Source organism: Neolamprologus multifasciatus, chromosome 5, assembly GCF_963576455.1.
Source record: "Neolamprologus multifasciatus chromosome 5, fNeoMul1.2, whole genome shotgun sequence".
NCBI classification, from domain to species: domain Eukaryota; kingdom Metazoa; phylum Chordata; class Actinopteri; order Cichliformes; family Cichlidae; genus Neolamprologus; species Neolamprologus multifasciatus.
The window spans coordinates 30,122,208-30,145,002 of record NC_140443.1 but is presented as its reverse complement, the minus strand read 5'-3'; the positions used below and the strand labels follow the sequence as shown (position 1 = coordinate 30,145,002).

General features: G+C 42.3%; 2 protein-coding genes across 9 annotated transcripts; one reads left to right on the top strand and one right to left on the bottom strand.

The window, feature by feature from the left end:
• The first annotated feature begins 1,105 nt into the window (after positions 1-1,105).
• Positions 1,106-15,176, top strand: hcfc1a (host cell factor C1a). 7 transcript variants are annotated; one of them, XM_085158622.1, is made up of 28 exons: positions 1,107-1,249; positions 2,404-2,604; positions 3,126-3,274; positions 4,197-4,357; positions 4,466-4,674; positions 4,904-4,988; positions 5,101-5,207; positions 5,304-5,483; positions 5,569-5,811; positions 5,913-6,061; positions 6,156-6,338; positions 6,422-6,646; positions 7,020-7,124; positions 7,237-7,453; positions 7,569-7,705; positions 7,791-7,938; positions 8,023-8,243; positions 8,511-9,423; positions 9,668-9,807; positions 10,367-10,510; positions 10,613-10,820; positions 10,988-11,263; positions 11,358-11,464; positions 11,559-11,693; positions 11,797-11,982; positions 12,092-12,389; positions 12,485-12,548; positions 12,648-15,176. In XM_085158622.1, the coding sequence occupies exons 2-28, from the start codon at positions 2,409-2,411 to the stop codon at positions 12,685-12,687; spliced, it is 5,226 nt and encodes a 1,741-aa protein (XP_085014748.1). In that variant the 5' UTR covers positions 1,107-1,249; positions 2,404-2,408; the 3' UTR covers positions 12,688-15,176. The 7 variants fall into 7 exon arrangements, with proteins under 7 accessions (XP_085014750.1, XP_085014748.1, XP_085014749.1 ...); XM_085158623.1 differs by having other exon boundaries at positions 8,508-9,423; positions 10,367-10,501; XM_085158618.1 differs by having other exon boundaries at positions 8,508-9,423.
• LOC146519060 (ras-related protein rab7) lies at positions 12,688-18,544 on the bottom strand. Of its 2 annotated transcripts, none has more exons than XM_085158631.1 (5): positions 18,363-18,544; positions 17,982-18,108; positions 17,645-17,863; positions 15,214-15,358; positions 12,688-15,116 (listed from the first exon to the last, which is right to left on the bottom strand). In XM_085158631.1, exons 1-5 carry the CDS (start codon positions 18,422-18,424, stop codon positions 15,037-15,039), a joined length of 633 nt encoding a protein of 210 aa, XP_085014757.1. In that variant the 5' UTR covers positions 18,425-18,544; the 3' UTR covers positions 12,688-15,036. The 2 variants fall into 2 exon arrangements, with proteins under 2 accessions (XP_085014757.1, XP_085014756.1); XM_085158630.1 differs by having other exon boundaries at positions 13,108-15,116; positions 15,233-15,358; positions 18,363-18,529.
• Between the last annotated feature and the right edge of the window lie 4,251 nt (positions 18,545-22,795).

Below are 22,795 nucleotides of genomic sequence, written 5' to 3'. Positions count from 1 at the left end.
CAGAATACAACACTATCAGTTATTGAAGCAGTGTGTGATCATTAAAAGAGAGCAAAGGGCAGCCATGGTCCAAAAGAGGAGCTTTGAATGTTCTTCAAGTAGCCTGGAAGTACTATTCCTGAAGGCTACGTAATGAAATTACACGAAAGCTTGCCTAAGAGAGTTAAGGCTGTGTTAAATAATAAAGCTTGTCATCTGAAATATTGACTTTTAAGCTTTGTAGAATTGAAAAAACTTTTTTTGCCTTAAAAAAAAAAAGTATTTCCAAAAATACATGTTTCTGTATGGATTTACCATTTTCCTAACAAGATATAAATAAATGAATAGTATCTCAAGACTTTGACAAAGTACTGTGTATATATGTTGTGTTTTAAATCTGAGTTGCTCTAAATATGATGTGATCTGTTTTGAAGTATTGGTCATAATGTACAATCATTTCTTTATTTGTTGTCTCACTTTTTAACTATATGTTTTATTTCGCTACCTGGAACGTACATTTTACACTTTAGAGCATTTACTTGTCTTAAGTTGACATCAAAGAATATGGCTGAACATCCATCCGTCCATCATCCATCCATTGTCTTCCGCTTATCCTACGGCTGAACATATTGATGTCAAAACCAGGGACGCTTTTTTTTTTTATGTTGAAGCCATTGTAGTAGAGTATTTGTATCAGTGGAGGGCGCGCTAAAGGGGGACGTGGGCGTGTCAACATTAATATGTGCAAGCGCAAAGTCTGTAAATTGTTGCTCGTGCGCTGTTGTCGAGAATTTGTGGGCATATACAAGTAGGTTTAGAGGGGAATAAAATCAGAATTGCATACAAAATTAAAATAAAAGGAGATTCGGTACGGGTGTCGCCATCTTTAGTAAGGGACAATAACCCAACTCCTATAACACAACTTGTTGTAATTCGCACAAAGTCGTAACGTGTTTACTTTAAATCGATTTGCAGTGTTCCTAAAAGTACACTGGTACTTACTGCACGATTCGCACACACAGATTGACAAAAATAAAAAAAATGTATATACCTTTGCCTCCGAAACGGTTTGCAAGTGGGTCCTTGTCGCCATGTTTACTTTGGGTGACGCCAACTCTCTTCCATTTTCCTCCGCCTCTGGTTGTCAAGAAGATGGCAGCTTCCAGGCAGGCATGAGATGAAATACTTCTTCACAAATCGAATGAATTTGGATTATTGCCGCAAGATTAGAGCACATATCTGTGTTTTTGCAATAACTGCATCGAAATAAGTGAGTAAAATTCTGAAGCGTCTGTGCCCTTTTCGCTCTGTTGTGTTTTGTTGTAGCAAACCGCCCGGCCATTTTTCTTGTGGGAGCTGTAGACTTAGGCCGATTGTTGAAAAGATGGCTGCTTCCAGAGACGGCATGAAACATAATAACATTGTGTTTATGCTGTTTAACTCAATTTAGCTCAGTTTTAAGACCGTTGCCGAGCTTGCCTTTGTATCAGGTAAATTATGCACGACAGCGAAACTTTAAATTGCGTTGAATTTAATTGAGAAATTCGGCAGCGCTTTGACAGATGCCAGCTAACGCCGTTAGCTCGAGCAAATTAGGTTGAGCAACTAGCCGCTAGAGCTAACGGGGTACGGCTAACATGAGAATTTGAATGCCGCGATTGCAACTTTAATTTTTTTGTAAATCTGGGTAAAATGTCCCATAGTTGTTTGGCCCTTTAGTGCCACAATATTTGCAACTGTTAACACAAACTTTGGATTTTTTATAACGTTGATAATTGCGGTAAAGCGGTTGCAAAGAATGCTAAAGTTGTTAGCTACAATATGGCGACTCCCAGAGAGGCATGAAAATAGCCGACTGTTGCTAACGATTGCAGTAGTGGATAAATTAGTGGTACGGCTGTGTATCGTTTTGTGAACACGGGCTTATAATCACCTGTTGGATTTGTATTCATCCTGCCTTGTTTTTTGTTGATGCAGTAGGTTAGTTGTCATGTATTTTTATTTTTCGTTTGCTTCCGCCATTTTTCCGACGGGCAGTAGCGTTAGCGGGTGTTTGTTTGGTTGCAAGATGGCGGCTTCCATGGATTGAATTCAATGGTTAGAAACAACTAATAATAAACTTGGATAATGGCAAGATTTACTATGATTCTTAACAGAACTACGACGTCATAACTGCGTAAGAGACTATAAAGCAGAAGTTGCTCGAAAGGTTTTGCACAAATATAGTTTATTGCTGTTGTTGTTTTTTCTTCTTTTTTTGACAGTGTTCATTAACCAAAGCTAACCGCTAACTGTAAAGCCTGCTTTAAAGTTAGCTATATTGCACGGTTAGATGTTATTTTTGTATTGCATAGGTTTTATGTAAAGATAACAGAACTATTCAAGCACACATGACTAATGCGTCTTTATTATTTATTTCGGTAGAAGTCATGTCTGCCCCTGGCTCCGCGGTATCTGGGACCACGGCGTCGGTTCTGCAGCCGCGATGGAAACGGGTCCTCGGGTGGTCTGGTCCTGTTCCCCGGCCCAGACATGGACACAGAGCTGTGGCTATAAAGGAGCTTATGGTTGTTTTCGGCGGTGGAAACGAAGGGATTGTGGATGAGCTGCATGTATACAACACCGGTAAGCGCAACTTTGCATAAGGAACTTTATCATTTGTTTCTGCAGAAAGCATCATTTCTTTACAAATAAAATTCAGATATTTACAAGGCTAACGCAAAGTACTTCTACGTCTAAAACAGTACAGTTCATTTCAGTATATGTTTATAATGCGCAAAACTAAATAGCCTTGCAGGCCCCAGTAGGCCAAACAGAAGTTAGCCCCCCCTGTCGGAGAAGGATTTTAATACACGTTAAAAAAGGCGGGCTAAAATAAAATGGATGATGCTGGTTGGTTTAAGCGTATCCTCTGCCCCAGTTTCCTGCTTATAAACCAATAAGGGCATGCAGACTCAGCATTTGTTTGTGTTCCCATTCTTTAATATAGATTTTAAGTTTGTTTCCAAAAATAAATAGAGGGTTATTTTTTGCTTGTACTTTTAAGCATTTTAAAACCTTAGTGGGTTGCATGTCTTTAATTACAATTTGCCACAGGAAAGCCTCCAGAAATAACCCCTATGCTGTTATTGTGTTTTAATTTTTAGCAACAAACCAGTGGTTTATCCCAGCAGTCCGTGGTGATATCCCTCCTGGTTGTGCTGCATATGGTTTTGTCTGTGATGGCACACGGTTGCTGGTATTTGGTGGAATGGTGGAGTATGGAAAGTACAGCAACGATCTTTATGAACTACAGGTAAACCTTTATTGAAAAATAACCCCAGTTTTTGTACTAAGTTTGCTTGTCAGTATAATGAAGGCTTGTAAAGTATTTATAGCAACAAAATATAGCTGGTATCTAAGTCAGATATTTACAAAGCAATGTTCATATATAGGCCATCGTACTGCAAAGTCTCTTTATCAGCTGCATGCGAAATTTTCTCTTGTCTGCATCAGAGATGACTGATACAGGAAAAAAATTGAGAAAGTTGATTGCAAAGTTATGTTTCACCCCTGTTACAGTTAAAATATTCACTAGAACGGGCAAATTATTACAATTAAATTCAAGGTCACTTGTAAGTTTCATCACTATACGTGTTACTGAGTGTTTAATGCTCAGCTGTACAGCATTATAGTAAGATTGTGTCATTGAAACTATGAGGACTTGTGAAATGCACACAAGTGTGTTGCAAAGGTTATGGTTTTATTGGTTGTGCTAGTCTTGAGAAAATACATTAAAGGAGTAATGCAGTGCAGTCAAAGTTCTGCAATGTCTTTATTCTTAAAACTGTAGTAGAAAGGTTACAATTTAGGTTGTTCTGCTCTTCTAGTATGTTTGGGTTTGCCAAATTTCATTAACCGATCCTGAGAAGTTCTCAAATGTTACATGTTTCTGATTAAAGGATGTAAGGAAGCAGTGTGCCAAAAGTTTTTGTCACCAGATCCCAGGTAGATTTTTAATCATTGGGAAATGGAGTAGATCTGTAAACAAACACTAAATAAATGTGGACTTGATGAGGGGGGGAGTATGTAAGGGTTCAGTCACAATTGTGATGCTAAATCTGTCCTTATTTTTATGTTGTCAGAACAAGGAATGTGGTCAGCTTAAGACTTTTTAGTTACAGCTTCTGCTGCCATCCATCGACTGATCGTTTTTTTCACTGTGGTTTTTGCTACAGGCCAGCAGATGGGAATGGAAAAAATTAAAAGCAAAAAACCCGAAGAATGGCCCCCCTCCTTGCCCTCGTCTTGGCCACAGCTTTTCACTGGTTGGCAACAAATGCTACCTGTTTGGTGGACTCGCCAATGACAGCGAAGACCCAAAAAACAACATTCCCAGGTACAGAGGTTTTCTGAACAGTCGTCAGTGGAGCACTGTTTTGCAGGACTGCAAATATTTTTCTGTTTCAGCCACCGACGTGAGTGTCACTTTGTTTTTATTCATCAGATACCTGAATGATCTGTACACACTCGAGCTTCGTGCAGGTTCCAGTGTGGTTGGATGGGATATTCCGATCACATACGGAGTCCTGCCTCCTCCCCGTGAGAGCCACACTGCTGTGGTATACACAGAGAAGGCAACCAGGAAGTCGCGCTTAATAATCTATGGAGGAATGAGCGGTTGCCGTCTTGGAGATCTATGGACACTTGACATTGGTATGTTTTATAAAGTGTAAATGGAGAAATAACAACACTAAAATTGAAATGCCCTGCCGTCAGCCCTCTGAGATACGATGCTATTCGCAGAGTATCAGAACAAATGGAACTGAGCATTTCACTGTTAGAGAAGCAATATAGGAAATTGTGAGTTTTCTGTACACAAGCTGTCTTATCTATTTGCATTTAAGAATAGATAACCTTTTCTTTCTTTTTTTTAAATTTCCAGATACCCTGACATGGAACAAACCATCAGTAAGCGGGACAGCGCCACTTCCTCGAAGTCTTCACTCTGCTACCACCATCACAAACAAGTGAGATGACTGCTGCACATTTCCAACAGCAAACTTAATTTTCATTTTAGTCATTTTTGAAATTCCCTGTGCTTGTTAAATGGTCTAAGTGCGAATTCATTTCTCTGTGCAGGATGTATGTTTTTGGAGGATGGGTACCTTTGGTGATGGATGATGTCAAAGTGGCCACACACGAAAAAGAGTGGAAATGCACAAACACTCTTGCGTGCTTGAACCTCGGTTTGTCTCGCTCTGTTTTTATTGGAATCATATTTTTTTGTTTTTTAATTGCAAACGTGCAGTGCCACTCTTAACTTTTGTGTAATTCTTCGTTAGACACCATGTGTTGGGAAACAGTGTTGATGGATACTCTTGAAGACAACATCCCCAGGGCCCGTGCTGGTCACTGTGCTGTGGCTATCAATTCCAGGCTTTATGTATGGAGTGGCCGTGACGGTTATCGTAAAGCTTGGAACAACCAAGTCTGTTGTAAAGATCTCTGGTACCTGGAAACAGGTAGGTGTGCTGTAACATGAGTGCTGTTGGAGACAACAGCTCGTTATTAGATAGTATTGAAAATTCTGCTTCCCCTCCCCCCCAGAGCGACCGCACGCCCCTGCCAGGGTGCAGTTAGTTCGTGCCAACACAAACTCTCTGGAGGTGAGTTGGGGTGCAGTCTCCACAGCTGACACATACTTGCTGCAGCTGCAGAAGTATGACATTCCTGCAACTCCAGCTGCAGCCTCTCCAGCTATGAGCGCAACCCCATCGCAGCCCCTTAACTCTCCAAAGAGCCCAGTGCCAGCTGCTGCAGCACCGTCGGCTCAGAGCTTACCACAGACAGGTATTACAATTTTGCATTGTTGTTACCACACCAGGAAGCTCAGCAACTGCAACAACCCAAATTCTGCGAGGTGTGAATAATTTGGTTCATTTGTTTTACAGCAGTTTTAAAGGTCGCAGCTCAGCAGTCTGCAACAGGCGCATCTGTTGTCACAGTTCGTCCCAGCCAGCCGGGGAAATCCCCCGTCACTGTGACATCCCTTCCTCCAGGTGTTCGAATGGTAGTTCCAGCCCAGACCACCCAGGGATCGGTATGAGCAGTTTCATACAATTGTGTTCTTTCGCTGTGAACTGCACTGCCAGATCAGCAAATAATGTCAACATTTATTTCTTTTTAACTTTTAGCCAATTGGAAGTAGCCCTCAGATGAGTGGCATGGCAGCTTTAGCTGCTGCTGCAGCAGCAACCCAGAAGATCCCGCCCTCTTCGGCAGGAACTGTCCTCAATGTTCCTGCAGGTGCTACCATTCTCAAAACAGTGGCAGTTTCTCCCAGCACAACCACAGTGAAAGTGGCTTCTCCAGTCATGGTACACGTTGCAGTAAACACTCTCTTCCAACATTATGCTCGTCCTATCACAAGCCATTTGTGATAATAAATTTGTGCTTGTAGGTCAGTAACCCGGCCACCCGGATGTTGAAGACTGCCGCTGCCCAAGTGGGCACAGCAACTGCATCCTCTCCCACCACTACCACCAGACCCATCATCACTGTGCACAAGTCTGGTGCAGTCACAGTGGCCCAGCAGGCCCAGGTGGTGACCACTGTGGTGGGAGGAGTCACCAAGACCATCACCCTGGTCAAGAGCCCCCTGACCATGGGCAGCAGTGGCACTCTGGTAAGAAAACATGGATTCTTTAGCACAATGTAATACTGCAACTCTACTTGAGAGCACCCTTTGGTGCTTTCACAGGCATGCTTTAAACCATGGATTCTGTAAAATGCTTCCTCGCACTCTGCATCTTTGTATCGATTGGTCACTCAATGTTGGCGTCTTTTTGAACCAGTAGGGAGGGTGTAAAAGTTGGCCTACAGTGACTGTTGGAAAAAACAGGGAGCATGATGTCAGTGATCTGCATGACTGTCGGTCAGTTAGGGCTAGAATGATTCTAGAGCCACAAGTTTAGTGGTTGAGCATCCGGCTGACCTCCCCGTAATATCCGATGTTTTCTGGTGACTCATGAATTTGAGTCTCTCTCCTATGTCGGCAGATCTCCAACCTTGGCAAGATGATGTCTGTGGTACAAACCAAGCCAGTGCAGACATCAGCTGTCACAGGCCAGGCTTCCACTAACCCTCTCACACAGATCATACAGGTCAGCTATCTGCATGAGTGCAGGAAAAAACAGGAGGTAGCTTAAAACTCCTGAGACAGGCACCACGTGTCTTTCCCTGAATAGTTTGCATAACATGCACCTTTCTTTCCAGACGAAGGGTCCACTCCCAGCTGGCACAATCCTGAAGCTGGTGACCTCTGCAGATGGCAAACCCACAACCATCATCACCACCTCCCAGGCTGGAGGCACAGGAAACAAGCCCACTATCCTCAACATCAGCGGTGTCTCTCCTACTACCACTAAGCAGGGTACCACCATCATTAAGACTATCCCCATGTCAGCCATCATGACCCAGCCTGGAGCTACAGGTCTGTTCTCATTCAAGTTTGCACATTTTTTGGCATTTGCTGTGTAAATTAACCTTTAGGTTAAGGATTAGTGTTTGATCATTGATTATATTCATGCTTGTGTTTGTCCTTGCAGGTGTAACAAGCAGTGCAGGTATGAAAACGCCCATTACAATCCTTACCACAAAGGTGATGACCACAGGAACTCCTGGGAAAATCATCACTGCGGTGCCCAAACTTGCCACGGCAGCTGGCCAGCAGGGACTGACACAGGTAAATTGTCTCTTTTTGCTCAGCAGTGTTTGGTACATATTGTGTTTGTTGTGCTGCCTGTTTATCCTAAATCTTCTGTTTCTAGGTGGTTTTGAAGGGTGCTCCTGGGCAACCTGGCACTATTTTACGCACTGTTCCCATGGGCACAGTGGGTGGCGTTCGTCTGGTTACACCAGTGACTGTGTCTGCTGTTAAGCCGACTGTCACAACTCTGGTTGTTAAGGGGACTACAGGTATGAAAAAATTACTAAGTAATGATTATGTAAATTAACAGTTTTGTTTCTCTGGTTTCATTTTTCAAACCACATTTCTTCCAGGTGTCACCACTCTCGGGACAGTCACTGGTACCGTTTCTACTAGCTTGGCGGGAGGCACAGTTGATAGTTCAACTGCCTCTCTCGTTACTCCCATCACCACACTGGGAACCATTGCTACCCTGTCCAGCCAGGTCATCAACCCAACTGCCATTACAGTTTCAGCTGCTCAGACTAGCCTGACTTCTTCCTCCGCACTGCCCTCTTCTACTATGACAGTGCAGGTAATACCCAGCAGCTCCACTTTGTAAAATTTGTATTTTAGTCATTTGGTTTTGAAGCTCTTGCAGTAGCATGTGTCATAAGCTTTAAGTAGTATATCACAACATGCTGAAAAAGACCATATGTGAAGATGTTGCTACCTCTTCTTGTAAACACAGACTAATGGAGAGCTGCTCCTCAGAAATTTTCAGACAGTCAATGAAGTTCTTCTGCAGACCATGTATAACATACTATTTGCCTTAGAGCTGACATCTCTTTCCTCTCAGCAGACCCAGCCCACCCAGGTGACTCTGATCACAACTCCCAGTGGTGTTGAGGCTCAGCCAGTACAAGATCTACCAGTATCCATCCTGGCTTCACCAACCTCTGAGCAACCCACTTCCACTGAGGCTGGAGCTGCTGGAGAGAGCTCTGGGACTGTCACTCTGGTCTGCTCTAATCCGCCCTGTGAGACCCACGAAACGGGAACTACCAACACAGCCACCACTTCTTCCGCAACAATTGGTGCAGGACAGGTCTGCTCTAACCCACCGTGTGAGACCCACGAAACCGGAACCACCAACACAGCCACCACTTCGTCTGCAACAATTGGAGCAGGGCAGGTCTGCTCTAACCCACCATGTGAAACCCATGAAACAGGAACCACCAACACGGCCACCACTTCCTCAGCTACAATCGGCGCAGGACAGGTCTGCTCGAATCCGCCCTGCGAGACCCATGAGACCGGAACTACCAACACAGCCACAACTGCTTCCTCAAACATGTCTGCGCTACGCATGTGCTCCAACCCACCACGTGAGACCCATGAAACCGGAACAACAAACACGGCTACCACAGCAAAGTCGAACATGGGAGGAGTGCAGCAGGCGTGCTCCAACCCGCCCTGTGAGACCCATGTGACAGGCACCACCAACTCCACCACACAAGCTTCATCTAGCATGAATGCAAACCAGACAGACACGGTGCAGAGCGTGTGCTCTAATCCACCCTGCGAAACCCATGAGACGGGGACCACCAATTCTCCGTCCACAGCCACCTCCAGCATGGGAGGAGACCAGACCAGCACAACAACAGCCCTGGTCCAGAGGGTTTGCTCCAACCCTCCCTGTGAAACACACGAGACAGGGACCACCAACACAGCCACAACTGCCACTTGTAGCATGGAGACAGGTGAAGGCACTGGTATGTAAACATACTGTGTACATTTTACCTGAATAATCTTATTTCTTTTCTTTTTTTTTTATAATTAACAGCAAGTTAGGTTTCCATACACTGTGTGGCGACTCAATCTTTTTTCTTTTTTTAATTACACTTGTCTTAATATTTCTTAAAATAACATCTAGATCTCATATGACGGATGATTGATTTTCTCTAAGCAGTAAAAGTAGTTTGTTTAGAAATCAGCTATGTTACTATGTCTCATTAGCAACCCAGCAGACAGAAGAAGGAGCAGAAGGTACCAGCAGCACAGAAGAGGCATCCACCACAGCAACAACGGGCACCACCCAGGGCAGGGCTATCACTACTGTCACTCAGTCTACACCAGCCCCTGGACCCTCTGTGCCTGTAAGAATACCACATCATTCCTGTCAAAATAAGATCCTTTTCTAAAAACCATCCAGTATGACTAGGTGATGGTGGTAAAACTAATCCTAGTAGATGTCCACGTTGGGGCTGCATTTCTGAAGTTGATATGCTGCACAGACAAAAGTACCAGGCCACCTACACATTACACTTAAAGGATCTGCTTGACCATGGAAACTGAAGTTGTGAAACTCCCGGTGCATAGTACTTGTGCTGACGAGAAAGCCAGAGCAAGTTTATAATCCTGTAGGTATTGAGTCAGCAGAGTGTTGATAGAGTGTTGGCGTCCTATCACATTACTGCGCTGAATATCTACGAGCTCTTTAGAACAAAACATTCAGAAATGTTTGTAAAGGCAGACTGTATTGGTAGGTGCCAGAATTTAAAGACCGGTGGCCATGGGACTGAAAACACGTGACTTTGCAGATTGAGAAGTGTGGCCTAATACTTTTGTCAATGTGTGTGTACGAATATGTAAGAAGAATGTCATTTCCAGAGTTTCTTTCTCATTGTGGGGTATGATTTCTTTGTTTCCCTCTAGTCGATCTCATCCATCACAGAGGGAGTAAGCACTGCAGCTAGCTCCACAGAGGAACCCATGCAGACTGATGAGCCAGCATCAGCAGAAGCTGCACCTGTTGAGGAAGGAACCACAGCAATGGAGACGCAAGCAGAGGTGAATAAAGTATGAAGGCAAAAAAGTCTGTTTGGCCTTTGATTTTGAAACTCTTTGCAGTCATGCATTTTCCATGTTTTTTTGATGGGACTGCTTTAATGTGTTCCCCAGGGAGAAGCAGCAGCAGCGACAGCCTTGAACCTTCCTTCAGAGCTGATGTCTGAGGGCCAGGGAGCCACACTAATGGTGACGGGGCTGTCGGATGAGGAACTGGCTGTCACTGCAGCAGCAGAGGCGGCTGCACAAGCAGCAGCCACAGAGGAAGCCCAGGCCCTCGCTATCCAGGCTGTCCTCCAGGCAGCTCAGCAAGCCGTAATGAGTGAGTAGAATCAAAGCTTTTTGTTCAGACTTTCGAATTTTGAACCATAGCATAGCCTAAGATCAAGGGCTGGCTGTAGTTAACAGGACACTAAAACTATTCCTCTAGATGTGAAACTCCTGAATTCTCTGTGATCTTGCTATTCATAAAAAATGTATAACTTACAGATGAAGGCGATGCTGCTGGAGAGAACCAGCAACCCACCAACATCCCCATCATGCTGACCCAGCAAGATCTTGCAGCACTGGTCCAACAGCAGCAACAATTGCAGGAGGCTCAGGCCGCAGCTCAGCAGGCCACGGTGGACACAAGCTTGCCCACCGAGGGTCTTGCTCCTGCCGACAGCCTCAATGATCCGTCTGTTGAGAGCAATGGGCACAATGAAATGGCCGCTGCAGTCACAAGTGCTGTGGCTTCTCTCCTGCCACGCACCACAGCTGAGAGTATGTTTGTGTTTTGTCTTTTTTTAGTTACTTTGGATGTTACTGTTTGTTACAGCAGACTGACTATTTTTGTATTGCTCTTGACATTGCACAGCGCTTGCGCCATCAAGTACGTTTGCACCCTCTGTATCTGTGGCAAGTCCAGCTAAACTTCAAGCAGCAGCCACTCTAGCAGAGGTCGCCAATGGCATTGAGGGAGAGGTGAGTCGTTTTGGTGCTGCTGCACTTCTGATTATGTCAGTTGAGGTGAAGAGGGGAAAGGAGGAATTTGTTGACCGTTTTTGTTCCCATGCAGAAGCAAGCCCCTCAGCCAGCTCCAGTGAAACCTGTTGTGAAAAAGGAGAACCAGTGGTTTGATGTTGGGATTGTTAAAGTGACAAATATGGTTGTCACTCACTACTATGTGCCAGGAGATGATTCTCAAGGAGATGTAAGTTGTCTCAGGGATCCTTTTCTTGTTCAGAATGATATCGATGTGCGTTACAAGACTCCATCTTTATCTAATTAACTACTTGTATTTGTGTGTTTGGCAGGATGACTCTGGCATTATACCAGACTACAGCCAGATGAAGAAAATGGAGCTGCAGCCTGGAACAGCTTACAAGTTCCGTGTTGCTGGAATCAACGCCTGTGGTCGTGGAGCTTTCTCTGAGATTTCGGCTTTCAAGACTTGCCTACCAGGCTTCCCGGGGGCACCTTGTGCCATCAAAATCAGCAAGGTAAACAAACCCTGTTGCATTGTAGATTTTACTCACAGGTGTGCCATACGTGATCACATGAGCCATGGTTTTGGCACCAAGTAGCATCTTTTCACTGTATCCCCCCCAGAGCCCAGATGGTGCCCACCTAACCTGGGAGCCACCCTCGGTGACGTCAGGAAAGATCATCGAGTACTCTGTGTACCTGGCCATCCAGAGCAACCAAACAGCTGAAGCCAAGGCTTCCACCCCAGCCCAGCTAGCCTTCATGCGTGTGTATTGTGGACCCAACCCATCTTGCTTGGTTCAGTCGTCCAGCCTCTCTAACGCACACATCGACTACACCACCAAGCCAGCGATCATCTTCCGCATTGCCGCCCGTAACGAGAAGGGCTATGGTCCTGCCACACAAGTTCGATGGCTGCAAGGTGAGTTCACAAATAAGTTCTTTAAAATATTAAAAATACTTAATTACTGAGGCTGCTATTGATGGATTGAATCTCTCCACTTTAATGCCCTGTAGAATCTGGCAAAGATGCCTCCTCTGCAAAACCGGCCCCCAAAAGACCAGGCACCTCTCCTGATACGTAAGTACAGTATTCATGTTTCATATCGTGCACACAGGAACATTTCATCGATGAATAAAACATTCAGCACTTATTCTGGTTTTGTGTGTTCTCCTGCAGTAAGTCTACTGGTCCAAAGAAAGCAAGGACGGACCAGTGAGGTTGCCTGGAGATCCCTCCCAGTCTTTTCTTTTGGTCTTTTTTTTACCCCACTCGCTGTCTTTTTATCAGGAAGACTGACCTTCACCCTTTCTCCTCTTCATCCTCATCCTAACCTCATCCTCCATCCACTTCCCCAATGTCTCAGACCAAGACGGCAATGGAGGCAGAACAACCATATGAAGCCGAGACGAAAGTTGATCTGAGAGATGTTTCTGTAGATAAAACCCTCCTTCCTCCTCGTTCTGTTGGTCGTACTATTTTTAGAGCAACACAAACCTAGAAGCACATTATCTTTTTCAGTCACATCCCCTTCCATCCTTTTAACACCTATTTTTGACTTATTTCAATAGTTGGAACAGTATAGAGAAGCATTTACATCTTTCACAAACTGGGAGCCAGCCTGAGCGCAATGTTACCCTTTTTCTTTTTTTTTTCTCCTGTGTTTTTGGGGAATTCTGGGGGGGATGTAGAGAGAGACTACATGGAATGATGTACAGTGTTGAAAAAGGCTGTGGAAGCGTTAGTATAGATGAGAGGAAAAAAAATCGGTATGGAATCAAATAAAGCACTTGTCCTCTGTGAAGGAGGACTTTTTTTTTTTTTAATTATTATTATTTTGCTCAAAACTAATTTGCTTCATTGAGAACCAAGTCTGTACAGTCATCGTACTGGACTCCAGTCTCCTGGTAATGTCATCACTGTGCGCTTTTTACCCCAAGATGAGGACTGGTGGCCAACATGTTGGAAGAATGGCAAAAGGAAGAGATTTGTAGAGAACGAATGACTTTGCTAGGACTGAGACTTGCAGCACACATGGAAAAAATAAATCTTCCCAAAAAATTAGCAAGCAATGACGCAGAAGATCTTTTGTGTAGTTTATTTTTGTATTTTTTAAGCTTTTTTTCCTTCTGTGTGTATGTTGTATGCATTTTTAAGAGGAAAAAAAATACATCAGTTTTTTTTAACTGTTGTTCATCCCAATAATTTGTGTTCATGGGAAGATGTTGTGGCTAATGTTGAAGTTGCCACTCTATTTTAAAAAAAGAAATCTTCAGTTGGTTGTATGTTCTTGTTAACAGATGGCAATGAAAGTGAGAAAGACTTTTTGTATTTGTTCCAAGTAGAAACCGCAGAGGTTATAGGACTGAAGGGAACTTTTGATGTGGACCCAGGGAGAGGAGTTTTTACTTTGTTTACTACTCAATACTTGTGTTGCTTCATTTGCCAAACATGGAAACACAAGGGGGAGGAGGGGCTTAGAAAAGACCAACATCAGATCTTTTCCATCCTTTCCCCTCCCCCTCCATGATATCCCGATCAGTTGTCCTATGCTTTTTACGCTTATGAATGTGCTGTCCTCACGTCTAAGTTTTAGAATGGCAAATTATCAGTAGAATTATTTTCCCTTCCCCTATTTGATGTATGTAAATCCATTTAATAAATCTTTTGTTCCTTTCCACGGCTCTGTATTCCAGACTACAGATGGTGTGCGAGCTAACTGTGACATGTAAAACCCATATGTCTTTTGAATGGCGATGTCTTGGGAAGAAAGCTTACATAGCTGGAGTGTACTCACTTGTAAATTAGTTCATTCATAGAGCAAGAATGAAAAAAAAAAAAACAGACAAAAAAAAAAAGGAAACATCTTGGCCTTTTATATAATTACCTGTAACAAACTGTTTTTACATGTTGGTCATCTCTTGATTGCCTTTTGTGTCTTTGCTTATAAAAGAAACGTATATATATATATATATATAAATATATATAGTCTCCCTAATTTGCTTCTGTCAAGCTGATTCACTGTAGGAGTCCGAATCACTGCTAGGTTCATTACAATACAAAACTTGTACAGGGAGGAGGTTTCTGACTGGACATGAGTGTATATCTACTTTGTAAGAGTGGATTCAGTTGTGATGGTAACGACGGCCATGAAGACGAGAGACCGGGTTTGCCGCTTTTTCTCTGGCCCGTACCTCGGGTTCTGTTTGTGATTTCTCCCGATTACTTTCTAGAAATGAAAACTTTCTCTTCATATGCATTCATAATTTTGTGCGTGTCGGTGTGTCTGTTGAACAAAACTAGACATGCATGCAAAAAAGCAGTGTATTTTAGTAGTGATGCCTTAAGTTAGACCATAAGCTGAAGGTTCTCAGAAAAAAAAAAAAAGAAGAAAAAACATTTAATGAGTTTGTTCCTCTCTCCATGTGGTATACAATTGTGTCCTTTCCTTCCACAGTACCTTTGCTGGGTCACTATTTTTGCACCCTCGTTAGATAGGTCCTCATCAGCAGTGCCGAGGTCTCTGAACTTTCCCCTTCCACACTGGGACGAGTGCGCCTCTCAGCACTCACAGGTGTTGCGAGTTTCTCTCGGCTGTTTGCAGGTTATCTGGAAATGTCCTGTATTTTCCAATGTGTGTTTTTTGTACTGTAGGGAGTAATGTATCTTTTATCATCAAAAAATAAACATGTTAAACATAAAAAAAAATTGGGCTTTTGTGCGTGTGTGTTTATTAAGAGTAAACACAAGACAAGTTGAATCACCTGCTGTAAGCCACGCTGAGCCACTCTCAAAAACGGCTTCTCTACATCCAGATCTTCTTTGGCACTTCCTTCAAAGTATTCAGCTCCAATTTCCTCGCACCACTGCCGGGCCAGCTTGTCAGACACCTGAGAGGAAACAAAGTGTTACTCACATGACGGATCAGAGTAATGTATGGAATAAAACACACAAATCTAAAGGATGGGCCTCTTGGCAGACTGAGTTTCACGAGCTGCGGGCTTGGAAAGCCTGTGGTGACCAGAACACGTCAAACTAAATAATGGTCACTTTTGTCATGCAGAGAGCCATCCTGAGATGTTGACATCTGATTTTTAAGAGTTAATAAACATGGATTATGCAGATTAAAGGCTTAGCATTAAGAATATAAAGGACAAACACAGCCCTGATTTCTTTATATTTGCTCCTAGTGAGCCAGTGATCTTGACCAATAGTTCTTCAGGCTTTCTGAAGGTCTTTCAAAGTTTTTCTTTCTACACTGACTGCATTTCCCTCTGTTCAATCCAGTCATAGACACTAATCTACGAATCATTCAAGCATTAAATAAATCCACCTAACTCAACGCATGAAGTCTTCACATAACAGAAAACATAGCAAACCCATTTCAGATGATATTGTTAGGTGATTGTTAGGTGATGATATTGTTAGGTGATATTGTTATTGTTACTAGCAGCCTGTCATTAAAAATATTTGTTCACATTTCTTGACCAGAATCTAAAAATCCCAAAGACAACACTTTGACAGGCATAAAATATTTTTGCAAAGGGATTTCCATTCGCATCTCTACAAAGTGTGCAGTGAGTACTATACGTAATATAGTAGTCACTGTTAACTGTTATTCTGTAAGACTTCAGGTTGTGTTTTTGTATTTTATTTTAATTCAAATGTTCCAACTCTGTCTAACCAAATAAAATAAGCACAAAAGAAAGCTAAAGATTGTTTAGACAGTTTCTCTTTCTATCCCAATAACACTTAAATGGGTTCACTGTTATTTCAGCTGCCGGCTTCTTCGTTAATCATTTTTAGGTCTGAGTCGAGATGTGGCTATAGATAGTCACATCTGATTTTGAGCTGCCACTTCCTTGTGAGAGTCACAAGCAGTGTGTCACTTTGCATCAGCTTTCTTCATTCTGCAAAACTGAATAATAATCAAAATAATATCAACTGACAATTTTCTTCCACCGACTTCAAGTAGTTTTCAGGCTTTCTTGTAGATTCATTGCATTTTCTCTTTGTGGTAGTTTCCATCCAATTCCACTAAAATCTGCACTGATTGTGATTTACAGTTTTCCTCCTTGGGTAGGCAGTAGAAGACAGTGAGGTTAACCTGCACTTGACCCATGCTTTCTTCATGTATCTTTCCTGCAGTGTTGACTTTTGAATACCAGAGCCAATCAAAATGTGACACTGAGGGACAAGAGATAAATAATGCTGTGCAGCCTCCACATAAAGTAGGACACCTGGTTACCCTGGACGCAGCTTACTTTACTGTGCACTCACACCAAAAATAGAACAGAAGAATACAAAATGTTAATAGAGACTTCACTTTTGATCTAACACTCACTGTGACTTGCATTTCCTTTGCAAGAGTGTCATTTATAAGTGTATTTCAGAAAGAAAAGAGAAATCTCAACAGGCGTGAAAGCATGGCTCCATTCTACCAACAGTTCAGGCTGATGGTTGTGGTGTTGGTGGTGTAATGGTGAGAGGGCACATTTTCTTGGCACACTGGGCATCTTAGTACCAACTGAGAATGGTTTAAATACCACAGCCTACCCGAGAACTGTTGCTGACCACGTCTATACCTTAATGACCATCTTCAGATGGCTGTTTCCAGCAGGATAACGCCACAGAGCTCAAAAATCTCAAAGTGGCTTCTTGAGCTTAACAATGAGTTTGCTTTACTCAAGTGGTCTCCACAGTCACCAGATTGGAATCCTACAGAGCACCTCGGGGATGTGGTCAAACGGGAGATTCACATCATGGATCTGGAGAAGCTGTGTGATGCTGTGGATCAAAATCTCAGAGGAATCTTTCCCACTACCTGGGGAGTCTACACCATGAAGAATTGAGGCAGTTCTAAAGGCAAAAGTAAGCTAAGGTGTACATTTAAAAGCGCCCAGTGACTGCATACACACAGAATGGCAAAATTGAAGCAATTAGATAACAAACCCTATAACAAGGTAGCTCAATATAGACTAAAGGTCCTAAACCTAAGTGATCACACAGGTTCCCACTACAGCACCAGGCCAAAAAGCAGGTAAGACAAAAATGATGTTATAGTTCAGTGGTGGTTCCAACAAATCTGCATTTAATAAAACTGTACTGAGCCACGTGTGTGGTAAACCTGGAGATGCCTCACTGAGACTGACTGAAAGAAGAGGACTTTGACTAACCTCTCGGTTGCTCAGATCCGTTTTGTTGCCCAGTACAATAAAAGGGAAATCAGAAGGATCCTTGGGTTCCCCTTGGATCAAAAACTCCTTCCTCCACCCATCCAGAGCAGAGAAGCTGGCCTTGGATGTGACATCAAACACCAGCATGCAGCAGTGAGTTCCCCTGTACAGAGGTGTACCCAGAGACTGGAACCTCTCTGTGCCTGCTGTGTCCCAGATCTGACATACACACAGTGGGATACACGAGATTAATCATCCTATATGACATGAATGTCTTGTTCCTGGGTGTGTGGGGGCTCGTTTCACTGCCAAATGCACAGGTGCACAGGTGAATTACCTGCAGCGTGACTGTGTCCCCATCTATGCTGATTGTTTTAGAGAGGAAGTCGGTCCCCACAGTGGCCCGGTACATGTTGGTGAAGCGGTGATTCACGTATCTGTTCAGGACGGAGGATTTTCCCACCCTAAGTAAACACTCACATGTTTAGTGGAAATCGACAAAATTAAGAGACCTCTCGCTCTTTTACCGGAGACAGCCACAGTATTCTTCTTGCATCGCACTGCGCTGTTAAATATAAGCCCACACTTTCACACTTTTGAGAATTTGGAATTATGTCTTAAACTATGAACAGAAAAAGAGCCGGAGTAAATGAAAGCGAAACAAGTATCGGTGGAACTGCGGAATTAATAAGAACCTTTAAATACTCATTTAACTCACCCAGAGTTTCCTATGAGGATTATTTTCAATGTAATAGGACCCTTTTTGTCACTCATATCCATGTCTGATTGTTTGGCCCAGCCGGTATGAACCCACAAGAGCTCACGTTGCCGATGCCTTCACGGGTCCCTAGAAATATTCGCCTTCAATGACTGGACGTGTCACACGCCTATAGCCAGATTTAGAAATAAAAATAAAAATAACTAAAATACTAATATTATTATTATTGTTTTCAAGTGATTTCCTCCGTGTGTTAAATATATTCTTTTTTCTTTCTTTCTTTCTTTCTTTCTTTCTTTCTTTCTTTCTTTCTTTCTTTCTTTCTTTCTTTCTTTCTTTCTTTCTTTCTTTCTTACCACACTGCTGGCAAGTTGCAACTAAATGCCCAAATATATTATGTGTTGCTTTTTAAAATCCCCAGTAGATGGCTACAAGTTCCAAATTACGAATAAATACTTCTCATGCCCCCTGTGTGTCATTGTTGTATCTAAAATTCCAATTAAGTGGCTGTGCTTTGAAGGCACCGCATCATGACAGGTGATTGGCACACAGCCGTGTTCGCCTCATTCCTGTATGAAAGGTCCACAGACTCAGCAGCAGGGCTCTACTCCAGGAACAACTCTGAGTTTGTTAACCCTGAGCTGAGGAAACTCCGGATCTTCTTGTTCCAGAAAAACAGTCAACTTTAACTCCGAGTCAGTAACTGGGGTCAGAAAACCTGCTCGCTGGCAGGTTTTGATTAGCGAACTGAGTTTCTCTCTGACTCCTCCCCTCTTGCTGCACCTGAACCACCTGGTTGACACCTCGAATCATTTTCTCATTTATAAAATCGCTGTCATTGTGTAGGGGAGTGAACTAATCTGCAGAAGTTGACGTTTTTACAAGCACTGAAATCCCGGTTAGACGCTAATTTGTTCTATTTTTGTACTTAACATTATACAGGCATTTACTCCTCGATATACAGGTACATACAGCCATGACGTTGCATATTTCTAATCAACCCAGTATAAAATCCACAGTCTCCATCTCTGTGGCTCTGTGGAGAGTAGCTGTCAGACTGTCAGGCAGCTCTTCTGAAACATTTACTGTAGCAATGACTGTTTCAGTCAAACTCATCTGTGTAAAACTTTAGACGCACCACATACTGATGGTGATGGAAAAATGTCTGTCACAGCTGGATCTTGGATATGATGTGAATATTTGAGTGAAGGTGAGACTGATCTTCACAGATTGTTCACAGATTCAGTCACTGAATGATCTGAAACATTTCAAAGCAACTGAACCTCAACATATTTTCCACTGAAGATCACCTGAGTGACTCTATCAGTGACTCCAAACTGGATCAGCCCTAAGGTAGCCTATAGGCTCTGTAATGGATCAGTGTTTTTTATCACTGTTCGGCTTTACTAATAAAACTTTATATTCTACATTTGGAAAGCGGCCCTTCATTATTATTATTATTATTATTATTATTATTATTATTATTATTATTATTATTATTATTATTATTATTATTATTATTAATTAAGTAATTATTTTTTTATTTTTTAGATCAAACTATAATGGTTACACTGGTGAACAGTAAAGATTTATCTTTCTGTAAATCTCAAAAATGGGATTGTTACAGCCCATCAGTACATCAAATGTTCACTAAACAAATTAAAATACATAAAAATAAAAATGAAATGCTCAAAACTGTAAAAAACAAAACAAAACAAAAAACCCTTTCTTTATTCCCCACTAGAGGGCAGTATAGACCTCAGGTGGTTTATTTTTCTTCTCGGACAGATATGCTTAGAGCCATGAGGTAGGGTTGCTTTGAATAATCATTAAATGACCAGTGTTTTTAACTGATTGTGAGGTTACAGTTATTAATGAAAGTTATATGTTATATCATTAATATTTTAATTAAATTAAAAAAAAAGGCTAAAAGAAGAAGGAGACATATCAGAAAGGCTAAAATGCTGACATTTACTCACACTAAATACTTTGATGTTTCAGAGTTTCCTTTTATTGGAGTAATCAAATTCTGCCACCTTTTATTACGTTTCACTTTTGAGTGTTCAGGTTAGTGTAAGAAAAAAACCCTTACAGTAACCTGAGGACAGGTTCATATATATCTATCTATATATACATCAATCATACAATCATCATAAGAATATGTTGAATTCACTGCCAAAAGCAGTGGAAAATCTCATGATTCATGAGGTTAATGAGGTGAAATAATTACCATAACTCAGTATACAGTTAGTGTCATTGTTGGGTCTTACAGAATGACAAATAACGCTTTAAAAATAATGGTTCTTGAAATAAAATGGCCAAGAATGTGGGAATTTCGTCATCTAAACAGCATCATTAAACGATTCAGTAAATCTCTGCGTAAAGAAGAACAAAAAACAATACTGATCTTAAAAAACGCACATGATGCTGAAGTGGAAATCCCATCTTAGTAATATTCAGAAAATAACAGTCAGTAAACTTTTTTTGCTGCATCCACAAATGTGAGGTGAAATTCCACCATACAGAGACATAGAGGCATACATGAACATGATCCAGAGACTCTGAGCTCTTCTCTGGACTGACCTCATATAAGATGGACTGAGGCAAACTGTAAACTCTTTGGTCTCTCTTTGCTGATATTGTGTTTGAAAATCATGGACTTTGTGTCCTTGCTGCTGGAGAGTAGAGGAATCATTTGGCTTGTTATCAGAGCACGGTTAAAGGCAGCACCCGTGATAGTATGGGGCACATCAGCGCACGCTGGATGTATAAACTGCCTCTGTGAAGGCCTTGATTGTTTTCAGTGAGGCCATGCAATCAGTCACAATCCCTCATCTACCCATTGAAAACATCTGGTGCACTATGAAGCAAAAATATGACAGAAGGAGTCAAGCAGCTGAAACCCTCGAAATCCTTTATCAGGCACGAATGAGCAACATTTGCTTTATGTCACTTGTCTCCTCAGCTCTTCCACCTGCTGCCTTTAGGGGTCACCATAGCAGATCATCTGCTTCCACCTCACCCTATCCCTAGCAACCTGCCTGTCGGCTCCATCTGCTACATACTTTCCACATGCCCTGACCATTTTGAGCTTTCCTTTCAACTTTATCTCCAGCTGAGCCGTCCTGATGTACTCATTTCTAATCCCAATCTTCCCGGTCACTTTTAGAACGCAATACAATTGATCAGTTTCAACATCTAACATGTTGTCTATTGTGTTTTCAAACCAATACTATCACGCTTTTGTTTACTTGATGCCTGCTTTTAGAAATGAGATTCTAGATTAATGACAGATGAGGTAGAGTTCAATTTTTCTTTGTCCAGTATCAAAGTTACTTATTTATCCTAATGTATGAGCTAAATTGGAAGAGGTTAACATAAAAGCATATATAAAATAAACAATGCAGAATTTATATTTGTGATCATAAGAGGGGTAAAAAAAATTGTGCAATCTTCAGCGACGGATAAAAGTTAAAAACAGAACATAAAACCTATAAGAAAAGAAAAACTCAACTACTTGACACAATGCTGAGATTCCTTCATATCTATGTCCTGTAGTGACTGTCAGAGGTGCAGCAGAACACTGAGATTGCAAAAAACAGCAACAGAAAAACTAGCGTATCTCTGTGAGTGGCACTCGTGAGTGCCCGCCTAACTTTATTAGACAATGGATGGAGACACACTCATAACGCTGTGCTGCTGCACAAAGTCCACGTTTGTTTGGGTGCCAAGAAAGCGCCTAAAAATTTATTTCAATCACAGTAAAAGTAATGGAGATGTGTACAATAATGGAGTGGAGACTTTTTGAAAAAGTGAGGACCTTCTGGATGTGACCCCCGTCTGCTCCTCCTTTCTTTCACACTTTTTAGAAAGAAGAAAGAAACGGAAGGTGTGTGAGTGTCAAGATTCAGTTTTATGGGTTTTGGTCAGAAACAGCTTTAGGCTATTCACTTAGTTAAGTCTGTAGTGAGGACCTAGAGAAACCACCGTGTCAATAAATGTCCTCAGAAACAGACTGTATGAACATTTGTGTGTGTGTGTGTCTGTGAGAGGGGGGGGGGGGGGGAGAGAGAGAGAGAAAGAGGGAGGGAGAGAGAGAGAGAGAGAGAGAGAGAAAGAGAGAGCGCTATCCTCCTGGGTATAGCAGTGGTGCTGCAGCCCTGCATTGCAGAGATAAGACCACCGCCTTCACAGAAGCCTGTTTCTTGGGAATTTGAAAGTTGTCCTCATACTCCACTGTTGACACACACTGTCATCTGTCATCCAGCTACAAAGGCCCTGAGCAACCTCCTAACTGTCCGACAAGACACTCCAGCGTTAGTTCAAACTGTCTCTGTCGAGATACTGTCAACAGAAGAAGAAAACGGTGTCCGCGTGCGTGTGTTTGCCTTGTGTGATTTATGTAGTACAGCCACTTACACGCTGTAGGGCCT

What these genes read in the sequence shown, in the direction of transcription:
- hcfc1a (XM_085158618.1), top strand. Translation starts at nt 2,409, where the DNA reads ATGTCTGCCCCTGGCTCCGCGGTATCTGGGACCACGGCGTCGGTTCTG. An exon ending in TGGGCAGCAGTGGCACTCTG is followed by an intron (nt 6,647 to 7,019) that starts GTAAGAAAACAT and finishes CTATGTCGGCAG; the next exon opens with ATCTCCAACCTTGGCAAGAT. An exon ending in GTGCCATCAAAATCAGCAAG is followed by an intron (nt 11,983 to 12,091) that starts GTAAACAAACCC and finishes TATCCCCCCCAG; the next exon opens with AGCCCAGATGGTGCCCACCT.
- LOC146519060 (XM_085158631.1), bottom strand. Translation starts at nt 18,424, where the DNA reads ATGGATATGAGTGACAAAAAGGGTCCTATTACATTGAAAATAATCCTC. An exon ending in GGGACACAGTCACGCTGCAG is followed by an intron (nt 17,864 to 17,981) that starts GTAATTCACCTG and finishes TGTGTATGTCAG; the next exon opens with ATCTGGGACACAGCAGGCAC. An exon ending in CGGATCTGAGCAACCGAGAG is followed by an intron (nt 15,359 to 17,644) that starts GTTAGTCAAAGT and finishes GTTTCCTCTCAG; the next exon opens with GTGTCTGACAAGCTGGCCCG.